The 22540-nt window shown below is 35.0% G+C and overlaps 3 protein-coding genes across 3 annotated transcripts; 1 reads left to right on the plus strand and 2 right to left on the minus strand.

The window, feature by feature from the left end:
- Positions 1–1591: 1591 nt before the first annotated feature.
- LOC147383952 (RNA-binding protein Y14-like) lies at positions 1592–15039 on the plus strand. The gene is made up of 4 exons (XM_086425258.1): positions 1592–1947; positions 9990–10126; positions 13185–13330; positions 14714–15039. Exons 1-4 carry the CDS (start codon positions 1680–1682, stop codon positions 14757–14759), a joined length of 597 nt encoding a protein of 198 aa, XP_086281384.1. The 5' UTR covers positions 1592–1679; the 3' UTR covers positions 14760–15039.
- An 870-nt stretch (positions 15040–15909) lies between these two features.
- Positions 15910–17813, minus strand: LOC147383953 (reticuline oxidase-like). Its single transcript, XM_086426238.1, has 2 exons — positions 17774–17813; positions 15910–17690 (listed from the first exon to the last, which is right to left on the minus strand). The coding sequence occupies exons 1-2, from the start codon at positions 17811–17813 to the stop codon at positions 15910–15912; spliced, it is 1821 nt and encodes a 606-aa protein (XP_086282364.1).
- Positions 17814–20040: 2227 nt separating this feature from the next.
- On the minus strand, positions 20041–21634 carry LOC147383954 (putative glutathione S-transferase). The gene is made up of 2 exons (XM_086425381.1): positions 21266–21634; positions 20041–20628 (listed from the first exon to the last, which is right to left on the minus strand). Exons 1-2 carry the CDS (start codon positions 21575–21577, stop codon positions 20260–20262), a joined length of 681 nt encoding a protein of 226 aa, XP_086281507.1. The 5' UTR covers positions 21578–21634; the 3' UTR covers positions 20041–20259.
- Positions 21635–22540: the final 906 nt, after the last annotated feature.

Raw genomic sequence — 22540 nt, forward strand, 5'->3', positions numbered from 1 at the left:
ATGTCCAACCTTTAGAGCCAACAAAAATAGTTAAAAAATAAACAAAATCCTATGCATGTAGTCTTGATTCCTATATAGTGTGGTTCATATCATAAATCTCACTAAAAGGTCAAATCAATAAACAAAGTCTTTTAAGGGAGTATATAAACTTATCTAGTAGCTTTGGGACCTTAAATGATGAAATCCAAGTGAATTTTTCATCAAAGTCGCAAGCTCACAAAAAATCCAACAAACACTTACTTCTGGTAGGTTTTGTTCATCATCTTGAATTGTTCATTTTTCAAAACAAAATTATAGCCAATTTTCCTTATTTTCTCTATAATTCTTCTTTACTTTTAAAAATCCAAAATAATGAATTTCTAATCTCACCTTTGGTCAATCATTGATAACCATATTAAGATGGGAGGGACAAGGTGCCTAACACCTTCTCTGCCCCTCAACCGAACCTCCTTATCTTAAATTCTCTATACAAGCATTTTCTCATTATCTTTGGATATGAGAGTCACCACAAGTCAAGAAAAATAACATTTCAAAACTCTTTTATGGTGTACATGCACACCTTAATTGAATGGTGACAACTCTTAAACCTGTGTAGATGAGCTCAAACCCCTTTAAAGGTTTTGAATCTCACGTATCTACAAATACATGTCTCTAAAAGACTTATTTTTAATTTAAAATAATACTTAAAAGGTGATTTTGAAAATTAAATAATAAAAAGAATATTTTAATTTTAAAACCTAAGCAACGTGACTTTAGGATCATATGGGATTGCAAATTTATTTTTCTTTGATCAAAATGACTCTGATTATAATAAATTTAAATATTAAGATAATGGGGCATTTATGACGCACCTTCTTTCATTATAATAATAAAGATGTCTAATTGTACATACACGAGAAACTGGCATGTGCAAATGCAAATGGTTAAAAAAAAGATATTTTTGTAATCTCAAAAACTAAGTAATGTGGTTGTAATTTTATTGGTGTTTTTGTATTTATTTATACCAAATGACTTTGATTATATTAAATATACATATAAAAGTGGGGGTATTTATGAAACACTCAAATTTTGGTGTCAAACCACTTGTACTCTGCCTTCTCTCATTATAAATAGCAACGATATATATACAAACTAGAAGATGGCATGTGCAAACACACACATTAAAATGATTTATCTATAATTAAAATATTGACTAAAGGGTTTGTGAAGTTGTTTTTCAAAAATAATAAGCAAATAAAATTCTAAATTTTAAAATTTAAGTTCTTTTTTAAATTATAAATTTAGTATATATTTGTTTGACTTGTTTGAGTTAACTCATTATTCAAGGAAAGGCTTAGGCCTGTGTGGATACACCTCTCCGCGTCAGAGCAAAAGCACAATCACTCCCTGTAAGAGCAAAAAACGTCTTTGCGCAAGAGCAAAAACCTATCCAAACGTTTGCTAGCTCCCTTACAAGAGCAGAAGTCGTCAAGAAACTCTATCCAAATGCATAGTTATTTTCCAAGAAAACCAATTTTCAAGCCAATTTTGGCAACAAACAAACAGACCTTTCACCATGAGTCCAATAAAACCCATCACCAATTCACCATTCGCTACTGATACAGACTTCCAGTTCAAGACTGTAAATCTTATTTGTTTCACAGAGATAGAGAGAGAAACCCTAAGAGAGAGAGAGAGAGATGGCGAACGCAGATGTTGAAGCTGTGGACTTCGAACCCGAAGACGATGATCTCATGGATGAAGAAGGTGCGATGGAGATTGAAGCGTCGCCAAGAGCTCCACTTCCCAAGATCAAATCCGCCATTACAGGAGGATCTTCTTTCACAGCTCCAAAGAAGACTAAAGGTAGAGGCTTTCGAGAGGAAACCGAAGCAGAGCGCAACAATCGCTTCGCCTCTAAGGATTTCGATTCTTTGGTCTCTGATGGCGGCCCTGGCCCTCAACGATGTTAGTTCGATCGCTCTCTACTTTTCTCCTTGTTTTGATTGATATTTAGGGTTTGTAAATTCTTTGTCTTGAAATTTGTTTCAGATTTCAACTTTTACAGTAGTTAGGGTTTTATTTGTTCTTGCTATATATCATTTCTTAGAAAAATTCTAGGTTTGATTTTGAGGAGAAGCTGGAATACGAAACTTTGAAGAGCACAGTTTTCAACTTTTACAGTAGTTAGGGTTTTATGTGTTCTTGCCATATATCATTTTATTAGATAAATTTTAGGTTTGATTATGAGGAGAAGCTGTAATATGGAACTATGAAGTGCACAGTTTTCAACTTTTACAGTAGTTACGGTTTTATGTGTTCTTGCGATGTCATTTTATTAGATAAATTCTAAGTTTGATTATGAGGAGAAGCTGGAATATGGAACTATGAAGAACACAGTTTTCAACTATTACAGTAGTTAGGGTTTTATGTGTTCTCGCGATTTATCATTATTAGAAATATCCTAGGTTTTCTTATGAGGAGAAGCTGTAATATGGAACTATGAAGAGTACCATGTGCAGTAAATATTTAAGTAAGTTTTTTGAAATTCCATAAATTTTGAATTTGAGTTTGCACTATAAAGTCATTTGATATCAAAAAGCCGATTTGAGATACTACAGCTGAATTTATTTTTTGATTAGGTGGTTATAGTATTCATATTGTTTGGGATTTAGGTGAAATGAATGAATTTATTGAAATTATTTAGGCTTATTTATCCATAAAGATGGAGATATTGATGAGTATGTGTTCCATGATTAAGTGTTGGGTGGCTAAAGTGTAGATGTGCTTGTGGAGTATCTTGTCATTGATCAACTAAATGGAGAATTGTCTAGAGAAAGATGCTGCTATTAAGGACATGTATGATGTACTGGTAGGTGGTAAGTGGTATCAGAAAAATTGGTGGTGATTTATGTTACTTGATACGACAGGCATAAGAGATTGATACGACATCTGCAATTAAAATTGAAGCAATGCTTTCAGAGGCTAAGGCGTGCGATGAGCTTGTGAAAGCATGGACTAGTTGAAAAATTGGGTGTCGATACAAAGTTTCACACCATAGTTTTAAAACTCGAAGATCCAACTTGACTCGAAAACTCGGGAGTTGACGCAGGTGAGTCGAATAAATAATATATTAAAAATAAGTTAAACATACTAAAAAATATTTAAAAATAACATTTACAATATTTTTAAATGAACAACCATATTTATCCAATTTTTGGTGTAATAAAACACTAGCTTATGTACAACACCTCAGGTTCAATTTCAATCAAGACAAATCACTAAAATTTCTTCATTCTTGTTAGATCTTTAAGAGATGAGGCATTAGAGTCTAGGTTTTAGAGGTGAAAAAAATGGATTTGACATTTATTCAAATCTATAGCTATCCTGGACTCTAGGGAGTCAATAGTATAAAACTTACTCTACACTCTACATAGTTTTAAACTTTCAGTTTATCAAACTCACACAGTATTCTCAAATCACAAGGTTTCAATAAAGGATGGAAAAGAAAAAATAAGGACGACAGAAAAGAGAGAGATAATCACATTGGGTTTTTGATGTTCATCTTCCATGGAGATTTCAAAGGAATCCATCTCAAAGCTCTATGTTTTTTGTGAAGAAGAGGTAAGTTTTTGTGAAGAAGATGAGAAGAGGTTTGAGAAGATGAATCTTGAAGAGGGAGAATTAATTGATTTCTTTATCAAGACAAAAAAAAAAAAGTAAGAATGAAGATGATGAACTCGTTAGAAACCTTGAAATAGCACATTCTTGTACCAAAATAGCCACTCTAAGAAAAAAAAAAATAGAATTTTGTAGTCAATCGACTCAACTTGAAGAATCGGCAGAGATAACAAGTCGACTTCTGGAAGTGTACTGTGTTGAGTTTCTACCCCAAGTCACCTCGATGAGTTTTAAAAATATATGCAGAGAAAAATAAAACTTATATAATTAGGCTCCTTAATTTGATAATAATTCATGATGCATTGTGTGCAAGGCATTGAAATGGACATAATGCATGACTTTACGTTTAAAGTAGGAGTTATGCAGAGAAAAACCATATAAGTGCCTTCGAAATACAAGATAAAATGTGAACTTTTTGGCACTCATACGTTATGCTTCGAACATTTGTTCACATAAATAAAAGTTCCGTTTAGCGCCGAAAGTTAGTTCGCATAAATGAAAGTTACATGTCATTCCAAACATTAGCTCGTACAAATGAGAGTTGCATTTCACTTTGAACGTTATATCACACAAACGGAAGTTGCGTTACGTTCCCAAAGTCAGTTCGCACAAATGAAAGTTGTGTTATGCTTTGAATGTTACTTCGTACAATTACATTTTGCTCTAAAAGTTAGTCTACACAAACGAAAGTTGCATTACGTTTTGAATGTTAGTTTGCACAAACGAGAGCTGTGTTTCACTCAGAACGTTGGATCGCACAAATGATAGTTGCGTTACGTTCCAAATGTTAATTCGCACAAATGAAATAATGAGATCCATTGATTCTCCCTCTTCAAGATTCATCTTCTCAAACCTCTTCTCTTCTTCTACACAAAAGCTTACCTCTTCACCAAAAACATAGAGCATTGAGATGAATTTCTTTGAAATCTCCATGGAAGATGAACTTTAAGAACCCAATGTGAGTTTCTCTCTCTTCCATCCTCTTTTTCTTCGTCCATCGAAACCTTGTGATATGAGAATGCTTTGTGGGTTTGTTAGATTAGAAGTTTAAAGCTATGTAGAGTGTATAGTAGGTTTTATTGGGTTACTAAAACTTTCTAAAGTCTAGGATAGCTATAGGTTTGAGTAAAAAATAAAATTGTATCTATAGAGATATCTTTGATTACATGTCAAATCCTTCTTTTTTTTTTTTTGTGTGTGTGTGTGTTGGGGGGGGGGGGGGGTGTGGAGGATAAGTACTCTTTATATTATGTCGTACACTTTACAATAAATGAGATGAAAAGTAGGGTAGCTCTAGGTTTGAGTAAAAAACAAACTTAAATCTATAACATCTTTTACTTAGAGATTTCTTTGAGAATGTGTCAACTTCATATCTTTTTTGTGGGTTATGTACTCTTTATAATATACAAAATAAAAATACAATGATAGTTGTGTTTACAAATATAAAAAAATCATATCTATAATTTTTTTTAGTTCGGGTTTATTTGGGAACACAAATTTCATATCCATTGGTTTCATGTGCTCTTAAAATTCATGTGGGCCACTCTTTCTATTATTTATAATTTCAATAAGATTATTTGAATATGTTTAAATTTATGTAAAATTTATATTAGTGCTCTTATTTTTATTTCTTTTACATAATAATATTTTTAGATTAGTGGAGTGACAATTTTTTTTTCTTTTAAATTTTTTTTTTTTGATTCGCAATACTTTTGGAGTGACATTTTAAGACAATTGAATTCTTTTTATTGAGAAATTTGATTTCTAGTATGGGTTGTTGCAATTTCAATTTTCATTGGAACTTATCCAACTATGATTGCCTATTTAATTTTTGTATTGTAAGTTGGAACCTCCCGTATTATTGAAATTTCCTAAGTCCTTACATATATCTAAAATTCCATTTTTTGTCATGAAGCTTAAGAATTTTTTTTTTTTTTTTAATATGTTTCATATTTATTCTCTTAACAAATTTTTTATGCAATTACTTCTAACACCTAAACTCTAATGCCTTTTCCGTTAAACATCTTACAAGAATGAAGAAATTTTAGTCCTTTGTCTTGATTGAAATTGAACTTGAGGTGTTGTACATAAGCTAGTGTTTTATTACACCAAAAATTGGATAAATATGGTTTTTCATTTAAAAATATTGTAAATATTATTTTTAATCTGTTTTTAAGTATTTTTTAGTATGTTTAACTTATTTTTTAATATATTTATTATTTAATAATTACTTATTTGACTCGGCTGAGTCGACTCTGAGTTTTTGAGTCTACTCGACTCAATGGGCTTTCGAGTCAAGTTGGATTTTCAAGTTTTAAAACTATAATGAGTAGTATTAGGTGTAAGAAAATAACCCGAATAGGTTTACATATTAACTTGTATAAGAGTAAGCTTTTCAGAGTAGGTGAGGTGGAAGATATACAATTGACGGCCGCAACTTTGGGGTGTGGGCACGATACTTGACCAACTTCTTATTTGGGCTTACCATTGGGAGCTCCCTACAATAGTATCAAAGTATGGGATGGGGTGATTGAGAGAGTGGAGAAAAGATTGAGTACGTGGAAAGCCAATTATCTTTCGAAAGGAGGGAGAGTTACCTTGATCAAAAGCACATTGACGAGTATCCCGGTTTATTTTCTCTCACTATTCACGATTCCGAGGTCCGTCGAAGTTAGATTGGATAGGCTAATGAAGAACTTTTTGTGGAATGATAAGAGTGGTAGGAGGAGGTATCATTTGGTTAGATGGAAGGTGATTTGTATGCCCAAGAAGAATGGGGGATTGGGGATTAGGGGACTTAGATTAGTGAATAGAGCGTTGTTAGGAAAATGGATTTGGAGGTTTAGAAAGGAGAGAGGTAGTTTGTGGAGGAAGGTCATTAAGGCTAAGTATGGGGAGAGGAGGTTAGGTTGGTATAGTGGAGAGGCTAAAGAATCTTACGGGTGTAGTGTTTGGAAGGGGATTCTTAAAGTGAGCGAGGATTTTGACAAAGGAATTAGTTTCTAAGCAGGGACGGGAGACAGAATTAGATTCTGGGAAGATAGCTGGTGTGGCACATCTCCTTTGGCAATTCAATTTTCGACATTGTATGTGCTTGTTCTATTAAGAAGAACTGCTCTATCCAGCAGTGTTTGATTCGCATCGATTCCAATCCTAACTGGGATTTGGGGTTAAGGAGAAATTTTAATGATTGGGAACTAATTGAGGTGACATCTTTCCTTGATCTCCTGCATTCGGTTCATTTCAACGAAAACGAACAGGATAGGTGGGAATGGAAGTGGGCTAAGGACTCGAGATTCTCTCTAAGGTCCTTCCATGAGTGGCTCACCCCTTTTGTTGAGCGATCCTTTTTGGGGTCCATCATTTGGTCCAAATCAGTTCCCTCAAAAATTTCTTTTTTTGTTTGGTTGGCCTCCATTGGTAGGATTCTTACAATGGATAACTTGATTGTTCGAGGTTGGATCACCCCCAATTGTTGTCCCTTTTACTTGAGGGATGGGGAATCCGTTGATCATATCTTAATTCACTACCCCTTTGCTCATAATATTTGGTCAATCTTCCTTGGTCTTTTCCATATTAGGTGGGTCCTTCCTAGTAAGTTCTCCTCTTTGTTAATAGAATGGGTCAGCAATGATTTTCATCTCAGAAAAAGACTCCTGTGGGCTATGCTTACATCGGTGATTGCTTGGGGGGTGTGGAACGAGAAAAATAACAGGGTGTTCAACGGTAAGGTTAGAAGTTCTCATGCAGGCTATTTGGAGATCTTGGGTTCCTTATACCTTTGGTCAAAACAACATATAGAGTTTGCAGGGTTATCTTTTGATGATTTTGTTTTTAGATGGAACTCTTTTTGTAATCATTGATTTTTTATTTCTCTTGTTTTTTGTTCTTTGCGAGGCTTCCTCTGTCTCCTTGTAATTTGTTCCCCCCCTTCTTTTTCAATATATTATACTTTAAAAAAAACAATAATAATAATAACCCGAAGAGACTATTTTTGGTAGCAATGTTTGATTATCCATAAACATGAAAAGATTGGTGGAGATGTTTTCTAAAGAATTACGATTGGTAGAGATGTGTTTCCATTGTGATATTGTATGTTGTGCAATCAGGTAACATGTTTATATAATGTGTGTACTAGAGACATGGATGTTGAGATGGAAAAGTCGGAAGATTGAGAATTACACTTCGTAATTAGCACATTAAGGGGGATTTAGAACTAACTAAAAAGATAGAACAATGGAAAGTCAATTTAGATGTTTTGGCTATGAAGACCTATTACAATAGTAGGAAGTAGTTTTGATGTGCAGTAAAGCACACTAACCTAGAGTTTATATTAAAAATCTGGTTCTAGGGTGAAATCCCAAGATCTAAGAGTAATGAAGAATCTCTATGTCGAGCAAAATAGATTAGAAACTTCAATCTAGGTTTGAGATTTATGGAACTCGATCGTAAACACTAAAATTAAGAACTAATATCAGGCTCTTATGCTAAAAGAAAAAAAAAACAAAGAAAGGAAAGAAAAGTCTTTTTTTTATTATTAATCAATCTTAAAAAAAAAAAAAAAAAACATAACTTCACTGAATTTGTTTATTGGAGCTCCTTATATAGATAACTCCATAACAATTTAGAAACCTTCTAAAATACTAAAAAATAACTTCATAATTTATTTATAACATATTACTAACCTTCTAATCCTATTATAAATCAATTTGGACATCTAAAAGGGTTTCTAATTATAACTTAAAGAATAAAAACGAATTTAAAACATAAAACAAATTAGAAACTAACTAGGACTATTTAAGCAACTTAAAAAATAGAAACTCAATGAAAGAAAGAGTCCTAAGAGAAATTGGACTTGATCTTGAGAACCGGTCAAAACTTGGATCAAGTTGACTTGGTCAATGTTGCTGATTTCTTTCTTCGATGCATCTTTACTGCATTGAGATAAGTGTCAACAAGCCTATCTACATCGGGTTTGGTGCAAGTTGAGGGTTCTAAAAAGGCTAGATAAAGACCAAAAATGAAGTGGATTGTTGAAAGAAGACTTATGCCAAAGTGGTAGGAACTAGGAAGAGGTGCTTTGGTGCAAGTTGAGGGTTCTAAAAGGGCTAGATAAAGACTAAAAATGAAGTGGATAGAGGAGGTGAGAATTAAGAAAATATTTGAAGACACAAGCCTTGACGAAAGATGCAATTCTAGAGTTTGATGATTTATAAAGTCTAATTCATGTTGCCACGCTCTAAATAGTTGGGATAAGGCTTAAGTGATGAATATAATAACGCTGTTGTTGTATCTATAGGTTTTCGCCGCTGCTTCTCCTTTGTGCATCACCTTTAAATTACCCATCTCTATTTTGACCTTTTCCTCAGGTTTATGATCACAATGTAATTTTTTATGTTAAATGAATTGTCACGAATTCCATTGCTATAGGAATTCAAGAGTATCTTATTATTTATTGTCTTTGACTAGATTATTGGCGGCCTTTTTAATGTTAAATTGTTGAGCTACATGTGAAGCGTGAATTGTTATTGATCTTCTGTTTAGTGTAACGTTCTCTCTTTTCCTTAATTTTGTATACATTACAACTCTTCTACAATGCACTTGGACTCTTATCAAGGTGGTGACCAGTTTATATTCCTCGAACGTCCCTAACGTTTCAGTGTAATCCCTACCCATTCGTGTTGGATACCTCTTATATTCTTCATGTTCCTATGTATTGAAAATTCTCATAGATAAATGTTGGTTAAATTGTGCTATTTTTGTTTGAATTCAATCTGTATGTGTTTTCTTCAGAAATTTAAAATAATTGGTTATATTTTCTTATTTTTCCTGTGTCTTCATCATCATTGAAGCCTTAACCCAAAGATTTGGGGTCGACGGAATTTTCATGTGCCAGTGGAATAAATTCACGCTTTTAGAGTGCCATCCTGTGGCATCTACCTCAATCTCATGGATTATTTTTCAATTGAGTCCTGACTCATTTCTCTTCAGGGGAAGTCAATGCAAACTTTAAAAAAATTCATTTTTTGCTGCGCCTATATTTTTGGTGGTCTTTTATGTGCAAGGAAATAGTTAATATAGTTACCTGCCCCAAAAGAAAAGAAAAACTTAACAGAGTTAACTTTCGTTGTGCCTGCATTTTTCTCATTTTCTGTGTATAGCTTCAAAGGTAGCTCTATGCATCCCTAGAATACCCTTTATAAATTCATGGGCATGACTACTTACAGTGATCAATGTACAATCACTCAGTGAAACTTTGGATGCTTATCTGTTTTTCTATGCTTCCATATAATCTTCAAATGATTGGATTTCTCATTTCATATGTACAGCCATTGAGGGATGGATTATTTTGGTTGCTGGAGTGCATGAAGAAGCGCAAGAGGATGATCTCCAAAATGCATTTGGTGAGTTTGGGGAGGTAAAGAATTTGCATCTAAATCTTGATCGCCGCACAGGATTTGTCAAGGTAGGGAAACCATTCTTTTAATAGTTATTATTTAATTCGCCAACTCATGTTGCTTCTTGTGAAAACAATTTTTCATCTAAGTGTCATATTTTTTTGTTTTCTTCATACGTGAGTTTGCTCACTCGGTCAAGGCACTACTACTACAGATAACCTATTTGAGATTGGGTATGCCTCAACTATACTGACTTCCAGCACAGTCATCTTTCAAGCTCTCTGTTAGATGCATGTGCCGGAATCTGGATATTTGAAGCGTGCTCATATCAGGATTTATACTTTAGGAGACCTTTTTAGGTTTTCTTCTCTCTCACCTGGACACTTATAATCCAAGTGCCTGTTTAGATACAGACTTGAACAACTACTAATTGTCAATATATTTCATGGGGAAAAAAATAGTTCTAAAATTTTCTTTTATTTGACCAATAACAGCTTGTTATTCTTTATCTTAGAGTTGGGAGGGAGAAAGAAAACTAAACAGAAAAATATCAATTCGTGGTAACAAATGTTAGCAGGAAAGTGTGCACATGACGTCCATATGCTCTGACAACTACAAAAATGCAAAATTAATGTGATACATTTACCTTTCAATGCTCCAGTGGTGAGGCGTGTAGCTGTGTACCACGAAAGCACATACGCTTTCTTTTACATGCTTGACATTTTGATGGTACCTCAAAGTACTGCTCGAAGATTAATAATGGAAAATTGGTTTATTGTGGGATTGATTATTATTATTATTTTATTATTTTTGCTGATCAAAAGGAAAGAAGGGGGTGGGGGGAAGGTCAAGATGGCCCCCCCTACAAGTTAGCAAAGAACATAAAAGAAGAAAAAAACCAAAAGAAATACAAGGAGGACAAAGCAGCCCCGAAAAACTCCCAAGAAACTATCAACAAAGAAGATCCCACTTGAAGACGAAATCTTCAAAGAACACCCCTTCAAACTCTTTACTCAATTTTTACCAATAAAATAAAAGGCTCATGATGTCCAAGACTAGTTTTTGATAATCTTTTTCTTCTCCCTAGAACACCCTCCGATTTCTCTATTTCCAAATCCCCCAACAAACTGCAAAGGGAAGAATTGCCCATAAATATCTTTTTCTTTGGAGAAAAATTAAGGCCCCCCCACCCCCCGAAAAAGAGAGAAAGAACCGAATCCGGCATCACCCACGATAATTGAAACTGGTTAAGAAAGAAGGACCAAATAAGAGTAGCAAAAGGACTATGCAAAAAAGATATGATTTCCACTTTGACAAAAATTTGGGGTTACCAAACCCTGTTTAATGAGATTTCTAGGGTACGAGTTCTATTAAGACAAGCCGTCCAAGCAAAGGACGCAACTTTCGAAGGGACCAAATAGCGGACATCGTTAAGGAAAATTTTGAAGCAGGTAAAAGGAAATTATGGAAAGTACGAATTGAGAACCTTTTGTCTTTACTCCCTATCTACTCCTTTCGATCTTCCTCATTTTACACAAATGGATAAGAAGAGGTGAGCCCTAGATGAAGTCTATACCTTTCCAAACACTGCAACCGTAGGTAGACTTCACCTCACCACCATCCCAACCATGTTTATTTTCTCTGTACTTCACAACTTTGACTTTCCTTCACGAACTTCTTTCCTCTCTAAATCTCCATAACCACTTCCCCAAAAGTGCCCTAGTTCTCTTCAAATCTCTAATCCCCTACCCTCCATTATTTGGGAGAACATATAAGTTTCCAACTAACTAAATAGAACTTCTTGTTTCTCTCCCTATTATTCCACAAAAAATCCCTCGTCAACCTTTCCAATCTCCTTTCCAATAGATAGGGACACTTGTGGGGGTACTTTTGATCAGAGTTAGATTACCTCCTTTTGACAGATATCTCGTTATCCACACACTAAGCCTCCTCTTTAGCTTTCTACCACCTGGTCTCAAATTCTTTTGCTGTTGTAAGGAGCCCCTAAAGGAAGACCCAAATAGGAAGACGGTAATGAGTCAGCCTTACATCCCATAATTGCCGCCAAGATTGATAAATCACGAGTTTCGTCCACCCCAAACAATTTACTCTTGTGAAGATTAATGTGCAACCCTGAAGCAACATAACAACACCCTCAAATACTTGACTTGATCTCTAGAATCCTCTAGAAAGACTAGAGTATCATCGGCAAACAGTAGATGGGAAACCAGGAGACCATTCTTATGAATTCTAAAACCTGAAAGAACCCCAATGTTTACTGCTCTTAGTCATAAATCTACCCAACACCTTCGTAACAAGCGCGGAAAGGAAAGGTGACAACGGATCTCCTTGATGCAAACCTCTAGAACCCCTAAAGAAGCCAACTGGACTACCATTGATCAGAATCGAGAAAGATGTAGAGGTCACACTCTCAATAACCCAACCTATCCATCTTGTTCCAAAGGCCATCCTGCCTAATAAATATTCCAGGCAGTCCCAACTTACATGATCGTAAGCCTTCTGCAAATTGATCTTACTTACAACTCCCGGAACACGACTTTTCTCTCTAGAATCTAGACATTCATTAGCAAATAAGCACACTATCTAAGATCCTGTCTACCACTTATAAAGGTCCCTTGTTCTGACCCAATCAGAAAATGGATGACTTCCTTCAACCTTGTGGCTAGAACTTTTGGAAGGTAAAATCATTTTCCCAACGTGTTACGCACCAGAAGTTTGAAGAGGATTATCATTATCATCATCATCATTATTATTATTTCTTCTTCAGAAATCCTATCAATGCCTGCACTCTAATAATTGTACATTTGGTATTTTCTGAGTTACCTTCTGGAGAAGATTGTGATTCATCTTTCATCCCCTTCTCTTAGATAGACAACATATTGATAATGACACACTTCCTATTCTCTTTCTACAGTTTTTTAATTTTTTAATTTTTTTCCTTTCCTTACGTGGCAAAAAATCTTGGAAGTACTTTACCTCAGTACTCTATAGTATTTTAATGATGAAATGGAGCTAACTACAGCTGCTGCAGTTGGTTCTTTTTGTTGAATAGGCACTGCTGTAGATTTCTCTGTTAACTGCCAAATGGTGTTTTTCTTTTGCTAGGGTTATGCTCTGATTGAATATGAAAGGTTTGAGGAAGCTCAGGCTGCAATATCTACCATGAATGGTGTTGAACTTCTCACCCAAACTATATCAGTCGACTGGGCCTTCAGCAATGGACCCTTCAAAAGGAGGAACATGAGGCGGAGGTTTGTTATTTTTTTAAAACTCATGTTGTATTTTTCTGATGCACGGCTTCAGCAGACTGTTTGACTGAGTCATTCTGTCATTGGTTTGTTGATCTTCTCGTTTTTTATTTTTGATAATTAATAATCTTCTCGGTTTTGCCAAATTCTTTTGCTATTTAGCTAGATTTTGATTTAATCTGTTTAGTGAGTTCAAATTCCCATTCTCTCTTCTGCTTGATTTGTATGTTAAGGTTGTTTTGTGTTTTGTGTTTTGAAGTGCTCAGTGGTTGTTAATTGCACTGCATTTACCTAAGAGAAAACTGTGTCATTAGCGGATTCTTAAATTATGGAAGAAAATAACTTCCAACCTTTAGCTGCCCCCCTAATACGGCACATCGTATTACGAAGCCGCCCTTACTTTCAGTTCCCCTTACTTTCAGCTCTTGATCAACTTGATAGCTTTTATGAAATCTATCCTTGAAGTTTTGAGGATTTCTTGGGTCGTTTGGATTGGCTGTGTGACATTTCTATAGAGTAGTTGTTTGGTGTTGGTATTTCTCTTTATCATTTGACCTCCTCTTTTAATGAAATCTTTTACTTATTAAAGAAAGGATAGACATGATTTCTGCTTCACTAAAATCAGCTTCACCTTTACGAATAATAAGAATTTATAAGATTTCAACTCTATTGTCCCAAACTGACCATCAATCTTAAATCACTATATGTTATATACGTCACACGTTTTCCCCACTTTCCCTCGGCTTTTTAATTTATTAAAAGAATTTATTTAACATAAAATAAATAAATTCTTTTCAGGTTTGGTGTGAAACACATTGACCCCCAAAAGCCAGATACATTGTACTGGTGTTTGACACATTGTATTGGTGTCTTGCTCAAACACGTGTCCATGTATATGTTAAATATGTGACATGTTGTCCCCCACTTTCCCTTAGCTTTTTAATTAGTAAAAATAATTTATTTTAAGGAGTACTTTCTCTTAATTTTTCAAACTCTAATGAGAAGAATTTTTTTTTATTAAAATCCCATTGTAGTGGTTTTGCTATCAGTACCTTTTTCTTTCCATGGACTGTTAGATCATCTAAGTGTTGATGGCGCACAAATTATTTAGATGGTTATCTTTGTGTACTTTTTGAATTTCGAAACAGTTGGCCAGCACTTTCCGGTATGTTTTTCAAATCTTCAAGGAAATTTGAGTTACTTTTTTCTGTATGCTATACAACTTCATTTTTTGGAGATACCCTTAGGAAACTATGGATTTAATCATTGGTAATCTCATTTTTAACATGTGCTAGGGTACGTAAATCATGAGATTATATTGTTATATGGGACACTCGTATCCAAAGTTCTATTATGAAACCTTTTGTCTTTCTTCATTGTTTTCAGATCACCACGAGTGCACCGATCGAGGAGTCCCAGGAGGAGGTATTGATACTATTTGACTAAGCCAGCAAAGGTATTTGGGTCTCAGACATGGAACACAACTAGATTCATTCGATGCTTGTGAGCATTTGGTTTCAAGTTTCTGCTGTAATGCATGACTTATATTTGTGTCCACATCTCTTATGTCTCGACCATTGTTTTGAATGGTATTTAAGCTGTGAGGTTGTTTCTTCAGATATGTAAAATATTCTAAAATCTTGTGTTTGAGTTGAGAATTTTGACATACTCGAACAAACCCTTGTTTAATTTTTTTGGTCATTTGGTTAGCATTTCTTGGAAAATCTTGTTAAGGACCTAAACTGGGTTGATTGGAAGCATCATTTTTCTCCCAGCATCTTGGGTCCATAGGGAAGCTCAGCTCAAAATCCATCACTGCAAACAGAAATTATTGTGGTAATCTCATTGCCAGCCTCCTTTTGTGAACTGATGATTAGTAGCATGTTTACATATACTAGAGAAAGAAAACTTGTAGACAAAAAATATATATATTAAGCCCAAAACCACATGAAATTAAAAAATAAAATAAAATTCCCATGGCTTTCTTTAGAGAAGGACATTCCCATTAGAATAGTTTTCATTTTTCTTCTCTCTTCTGGGATTTAGATATCAGAACATGTGGAGAGAGATCTCATTGTGGAGGCCAAAGAGTGGTGGTTGGGGGTGCGGTACTGGTTGCAATGAATTCTAATGAGGGGTAGAAATGTTCTTCTAAGAGAGGTTTTTGTAAATGAAGTTGCTCTGAATACTCATATCTCATCCCTACTTAGGTGACAATCAATAATAGCATTAACCATCCCAAAATTCCAAATTTATTAGGCTGTTGAAAATGTATAGTTAGTCTGCTTTAAAAACATGCCCCTTCTAAGAGAGTGTCCACATATTCAATGGCCTTAATTAATGAATTGGAGAACATGTAACGCATATAAAATAATTGATAAATGCATTAATGTTTGTTTTCTTTAGGATGTACAAATCAAATGTTATGTGGTGTTTGTTTCATATTCAGTTTTTCATCCTTTATTCTACAATATGCTTTATTCTTCTGAATGTTACACATATTTTACTGGTGTTTATGATAAAATTTCATTTTCTTTCTCCAAGTACATTGATTTTTCATTAGACATCAAACAAGTCAACCCTTAGCAACTAATGAACTGGTTCATGCCCTCAACTAAACCTTGAAAGGGCTTAGGAGGAATGCTTTGTTGGTGTCTGAACACATTGTTTGGATCAATCAAAGTCTTGGCTCGAACTAGTCGGTCGTAGTTTCCCAAGAAATATTTCTCACCCCAGTCCCTCCCTAGTTCCACAAACTCATCAGCTGACATGTTATGGTTCTTCTCCCAATCCATCACACCAAGATCAAGATCTATTTCATTCACATAAGCCGTTCTAGGTCCCTTGGACACAAAGGGTGTCATGTATTCATGAACCCGACGAACCCAATCCATATAAATACCACTCCTTTTATTGTCCTCCTCATCCCAAGCAACAAGATACCCTATAGAATACAAGTTTCCCTCTCTATGAGGATATGGAAACACGTCACTCCGTATCCTTGCCATCATTCCTCCATGCGGCGATAGTTCAAGTTGCCCTCTAGGCTCCTCAATCAACATCTCAAGGATACCTTCGATTCCTTCGACGGAGATCTTCTCTCTCACATAGTCACCTTTCCATTTGTAGTAAAACTTTTGGTCTGACGTTGCAAATCTATTGTTCAAAGCCTCCACTGTGAACTCTTCAACAACACCTGGAAAATAAGCCACTGATTCAATCCAACTCATCTCGTTGCTATCACTTGCGACAAGATTTAGTTCAGGATAAGTGTGATTCATGGAAGCAAGAACCGACGCTTTGTGTCCGAGGTAGAGCCCTTGAAAAACTGCTATAATGTCGATTTCAGTGATTACTGAAGCCATTAAAGTGATCTCATCCTCTAGATTGGGTGCCACTAACTGCCACTTATGTAACAATTTGGCTACTTGGGTTTTCGATCCATGCCTTGTGATTCGAAATGCAGTAACTGTTTTGGGCACTCCGATTAATCTAATCTTCCAACTATAAACTACTCCCCAACTTCCGGCTCCACCACCTCGGATCGCCCAAAACACATCTACCCCCATTGTATTTCTGTCCAGTACCCTCCCTTCGGCATCAATAAGTACCGCGTCCACCACATTGTCAGAGGCAAGCCCATACTTTCTAGACATCAAGCTGTACCCACCACCACCAATGTGACCACCACTTCCAACAGCCGGGCAAAGACCAGCCGAGAAACCATGGGTGTTACTAGATCTTCCAATTGCATAATATAACTCACCTATCGTCACTCCTCCTTCAACCCAAGCTGTCTTTGATTCCAAGTCGACCGAAACTCTGTTAAGGTTCATTAAGTCAATCATTACAAATGGACGATTTCCAGCACAGTAAGATAAGCCCTCGAAGCTATGACCCCCACTCCTAATCGTAAATGTCCATGACAACTTCTTACAACAAACAATCGTAGTCGCTAATTCCTCCTTGGATTCAGGCAAGATAATTACAATGGGTTTGTTGCATGTGGGCTTTGTAATGCGAAGATTGTAGGCGTTGAGGTTGAAAATTCGGTGGTACACCGGAGCATTAGGGATTGTGTAGTTTACTTCACCATAGGAGAGACAGGAAAAGAAGTTGAGGCCTTCTTCACTACTAATAGCATCACACGCAGTTGTTAGGATGCAGAAGAAAAGCAATAGAGATTGTTTTTCATTTCTAAGGCAGTAGAGAAGTCTTGATTTTTCTGACACATTGCACCAGCAGAGCTGAACGAGTTCTTCTGTGTTCTGGCACACCAGGTATGCAAGAAAAAACTGGAAAAATAGTTTCTTGGTTTGGTTTCCTGACCCTTCTGTTTGCAGAACAGGTGCTCTTTGCAGCACTGCTTACAAGTTTTAAGGCATATTCTTTGTATGAAGGGCAATTATGGGATGCCCCTCTGGGTTTTGATTAAATTACAGATACCTCCCCATGTTTTCAAAGTGATCATATAACCATTGACCATGATCTTCCACAAGAGTCAAATAGATTGGAGTTTTGGGGGGGAGGGGGTTGCATTATTTTTTGTTAGTTTCTCATGAATGAACATGGTCAAGGGGGGTATCTCTAAATTTTGACATAACCTGGAGGGGTACATAAAATTGCCCCTTGTATGAACCGTACCCAGTAAAGTGTTTGGTGATAGAAGCATATTCTCAGCAAATCTAATTGGATAGAATATAATATTATTTAATAGATGGGTTTGAAAGACGGCATGAAAAACAAGTCTGGAAGAAAAAGAAGAAAAATGGAACCACCCACCTACCTACTACAGAAAATTCATACATGAGCGATCGAACCAAGAGAATATTGGATTTTGTTTTTCCTTCAAATAAGGATCCTGCTTGTAGCTTAATATGCTTTGTTGATCATAGTATGGTTGAATGTAGCGATAGGATGGTTAAGATTGCATCTGAGATTGAACCATGGTTTCCAAACTTGTCCAAGACCGAGACATATAGCCCGTTCGTCTTGGTATCGCCCAGCAATGAGACGGACGGACAAGTCAATGTATCAGACGAGATTTAAAGCCCACGTTCATTTTTCTTATTGTTGAACAAGACATCTCAAACATATCAGAAAACTTGTTCGAGATGACTCAGTCTTGTTCACAGACTAGACAAGGCGTCAAAACGAGTTTTAAAACCATGGATCGAACACTGGTTAACTACACTTCAAATTGACTATTTGTTTCTTTTCCACTTCGAGGTCTTGGTTCATGTCCATGAATTAATGAAAATGTACATAAGTTCTATTTGACTCATTCTACAAGAGTCTTTTACTTTTTGGATATGGCATGGCCACTCCTATTGAGCATCCCCTAATTCTGAGATCAGGTGATTAAGATTAATATAGTCATCAATGATTTAAATAATGGGGAGTGTTCGACAATCAACTTTAAGAGCCAAAATTTGTCCTATATGACTTATAAATTTCGGATTAGTCTGATTTGTTGTGTGGATGATTTGTATGGTGGGAAAATCATCTTCATAAGAAATCAGTCTAATCTGAAATTTCTAATCCCATCGAAAGTGGTTTACAAATTGATGGTAAAAAGATAATTATCCGCAATTCTAAATAATTTTTGTTCACGTTAGAAGTTTCAGATTGGGTTGATTTTTTGTGAGGATGATCTCTATGATAAAATCAGCCCGTTCCGAAACTTCTAACTCAACTCATATAGGACAAAGGCGTCGGCTCCGTGTTGAAAATTCATGATCGTAAAATTAGACTAATTATAACTTCTTTTGGTACATATGCAAAACCTCTCATTATTTATTATATTTGACTTGAGAGTAGTCGTGGCATTTACTCCAGCTTTACAATATGTGTGACTTAATTTTACATTAAGGGTTTTTATAGGGATATTTACGAAAAATTGATAAACTTTTGACGAAGTTACAATTCCAACTCACTGTTCATTTTAATTTCCAAAATGTGAATGTTATCGTTCTTAATTTTTTTTAATGAAAACGTAATCATTCACCTTTTAATAATTAAAATGAATAGTTAGTCAGAATCATAAATAACTCGTTTTCAGCTCATAAAATGGTAATTCACCCTATTTATATAAAATTAAAATCATCTTTATAATTAATTTAAACGATTATTATTTATTACCTTTGAAATTTGTGTTAAGTTAAAGGGCATTTTTGTAATTTAAAAATTATTAATGTGAATATGAGTGAACAATACTCACCTTTCTCTCATTATAATAAGTAAATATTTGTAATTTTTTCATTATCTTGCTCTATGTTATCTGGTTCGTGGGTTTACTTGGTTCGAATCCAGGTCAGCATTCGCAGTTCGCCACTCTAGAATGAATCCAGTTCATATGGGCACATAGAGATAATTCGTTTCTTGGTTCACTTTGATTTCCTAGATTGGTTCTTAGCTTTACTTGGTTTTGCATATATATAATTCAAATATACAAGTTACAAGTATAATTATAATGTTAAAATAATTAAAATATGAATAATGTATAATAAATTGATTTGGTTCATCGAACCAATTAAAAAATTATTCGACCAAAAATTTTGGTTCGTCAAACCCAATTAAAATTCGATGGCTTTGTGGTTCGCTTGATTTTACAAATCCAGTACGGTTCTTACTGGGAATTGGATTCGCTTCAAACCAGTTCGTTGTTCGGGTCAAAAGCGCGTAAAAACGATGCCCAAACACATTCCCAAACATTATCAAATATCCTGATAAAATTATCACAAGAAGGAGAAATAAACACAAACCCAAACACACTTAAGAACACAGGAATTCGTAGAGAGACTGAACCTAAGCTCACAAACAGTACTAATGAGCACTACAGATAAGACTTAGACTTCAACAACCAAACACCCAAACAAACCATAAGAACATAAGAGCATAAGAACACAAGGATCAATCTCTACATCATCAACTCATTTATAAACCATGGATTTCGTTGCAGATATCGCTTCACGGCGAGCTCGAAAGAAACCTACTAGAGTTTCTCTATGAGGTAGACCTTCCTTGACAACACTTAAGTTGGTGAACTTTTCAATCCATTTGTGTAATATGGGACATTTCTCTTCATTTATCAGATGAACACCAACTACTTCTTGAAGCACACCAACCCAAAAAGCTATGAAGTTAGCTACAATGTCTATAAACCCAATAGTCTCACCTCCAAAGAATTTCTTCTCCTTGAGCTCATGTTCTAATGTTTTTAGGTTCTCTATTGCTTCTTCCATGGCCTTCTCTCTGTTACTCTCATCACCCCAACAAGCCGTCCATAAAGAAGTCAAGCACTGCACATGAGAAACCAAACTTAGTTTTGTAAGAAAGGCTTCTAGAAAACTATGTGTTTCCTTCATTTTATTCAGCCTATAAGCAAACTGTGATTTTATTTATTTTTTACTTTTTCAGCTTTCTTGTGAACCTCCAATAATAATAAAAAATGTTTTTTTTATTAATTTTTTTAAAACAAGAATTATGAAAAAAAAAACAAGAGTGTTTCTATTACCATACCAACTTTTGCTAACAGCACCCCAATTCATATGTAAATAATCACAGAATTAACACACATATTGGGGTGTCGTTAGTAAAAAATTGGAGTGGCGATAGAAGCTCTCGAAAACAATAACTATATTTAGGATTTATTTCATGTTGCAAATAAAGGTAAATGGGTATCTTTTTTAAAATAAAAAAAATAAAAAATCCTAATCTTTCGTCGATCATTCTCTCACCTTATATACAACCAATCCCTTTAGAGTTCACAGAGCTTTAATCACATAAGAATGTCATGGAGATGAAGAAATAAAAGGGGTGCAATTATTAAAAAAATAGAATGATTATCCACACCCCAAACAACATACGTAATTTCATTTTTTTTGTTTGGTGTAGCAAAACTATAAGCTTTAACAAACAAAAATGATTCATATTTACCTTCTCATCAATGAACTTAGCCCAAAACCGTGCCACGGATCTTTCATAAGGATCTTTTGGCAATATAGGATTCTCCTTCCACGTCTCATCGATGTATTCAAGAATCACGAGTGATTCTACGATAGGTTTTCCATTGTGTAAGAGCACAGGGACCTTCTTATTAATTGGATTGTACTTAAGAAGTAAAGGACTCTTGTTAGTGAGATCTTCTTCCACATATTCATATTTCACTCCTTTTAGTTCCAAAGCTAACTTCACTCTACAAACAAAAGGGCTTCCCCATGCACCAAACAATTTCACTTCTTCACTCATTGTAGCTTTTTTTTTTTACTTAAAAGATGTGTGAGCAAGTTTTTGTGTCTCTTCTTCCCTTGCTTTGTACCATTTTATATAATCTGTCTACAAGAGATTACTTAGCAACAAAGTTTCTAAAGTTTTTAAAATCTTTTTATTGGGTCAAAGAATATGAGCATAAGTAGTGCAAAGGTCGTAATCTTATCGGTGATTCAATGGGTTGGATCAAATATTTGACAATAGTTACACTTACTACAAAAAAAACAAAAAACAAAAAAATTGTGAAAGATTCAATGTATCTGACCCAGTCAAGCTCTTAAAAGAATTGATGTTGACTTTTATCTACTCTAGAAACATATTATTTAAACCAACTAAGCTTATTTGAAAATTAAAGATCATCGGTGAAAACAGTTGTAGTTAGCAACCCCCAAAAGATTGATCAGATGGGCAGGTCCGACCATGAATATAAAAGGGTCACAGGTCGAATTAGGACATGATATGTAGGCACATAATACCTGGGAGCAGAAGCAAATAGCACAACACTCAACACTCTAGCTCCCTGACCCATAACGATGAAAATTTCCCTTGAGAAGACTCGAACTTGTGACCTATACAAATTTAGTGTTCTGATACAATACTGACAAACCATTTACCCCAAAAGATCGATCTGATGGGAAATGCACAATTATGAATATAAGAGAGTCGCGATTGAATTGGAGCATGGTACGTGAATACATGACACTTAAGAGTGAAGATGAATAACACAACACTCAATAGTTACTAGGTCCCAAAAATAATAGAATAAAAAAATAAAGGTTAAGGGGAAAGATGTATATACTATGTTGAAGTAATATCAATTTTAATTTGAGATGCATCATTTCACAAAAAATAATTTTTTTTAACATCTATGATAGGATCATGGTTTTAAAATTCGGTTTCGCGTCTTGTCTCATTTGGCATCGAGACAATGGTTTTTAACTA

This window comes from Akebia trifoliata, chromosome 15 (genome assembly GCF_017979445.1).
Source record: "Akebia trifoliata isolate Shusen 1 chromosome 15, ASM1797944v1, whole genome shotgun sequence".
NCBI classification, from domain to species: Eukaryota; Viridiplantae; Streptophyta; class Magnoliopsida; order Ranunculales; family Lardizabalaceae; genus Akebia; species Akebia trifoliata.

Coding starts and splice junctions, on each gene's coding strand:
- LOC147383952 (XM_086425258.1), top strand. CDS start 1,680: ATGGCGAACGCAGATGTTGAAGCTGTGGACTTCGAACCCGAAGACGAT. Junction 10,127..13,184: donor GCCGCACAGGATTTGTCAAG/GTAGGGAAACCA, acceptor TTCTTTTGCTAG/GGTTATGCTCTGATTGAATA. Junction 13,331..14,713: donor AGGAGGAACATGAGGCGGAG/GTTTGTTATTTT, acceptor CATTGTTTTCAG/ATCACCACGAGTGCACCGAT.
- LOC147383953 (XM_086426238.1), bottom strand. CDS start 17,813: ATGGTCAATGGTTATATGATCACTTTGAAAACATGGGGAG. Junction 17,691..17,773: donor CACTTTGAAAACATGGGGAG/GTATCTGTAATT, acceptor ACTTGTAAGCAG/TGCTGCAAAGAGCACCTGTT.
- LOC147383954 (XM_086425381.1), bottom strand. CDS start 21,577: ATGAGTGAAGAAGTGAAATTGTTTGGTGCATGGGGAAGCCCTTTTGTT. Junction 20,629..21,265: donor CTAAGTTCATTGATGAGAAG/GTAAATATGAAT, acceptor TCTCATGTGCAG/TGCTTGACTTCTTTATGGAC.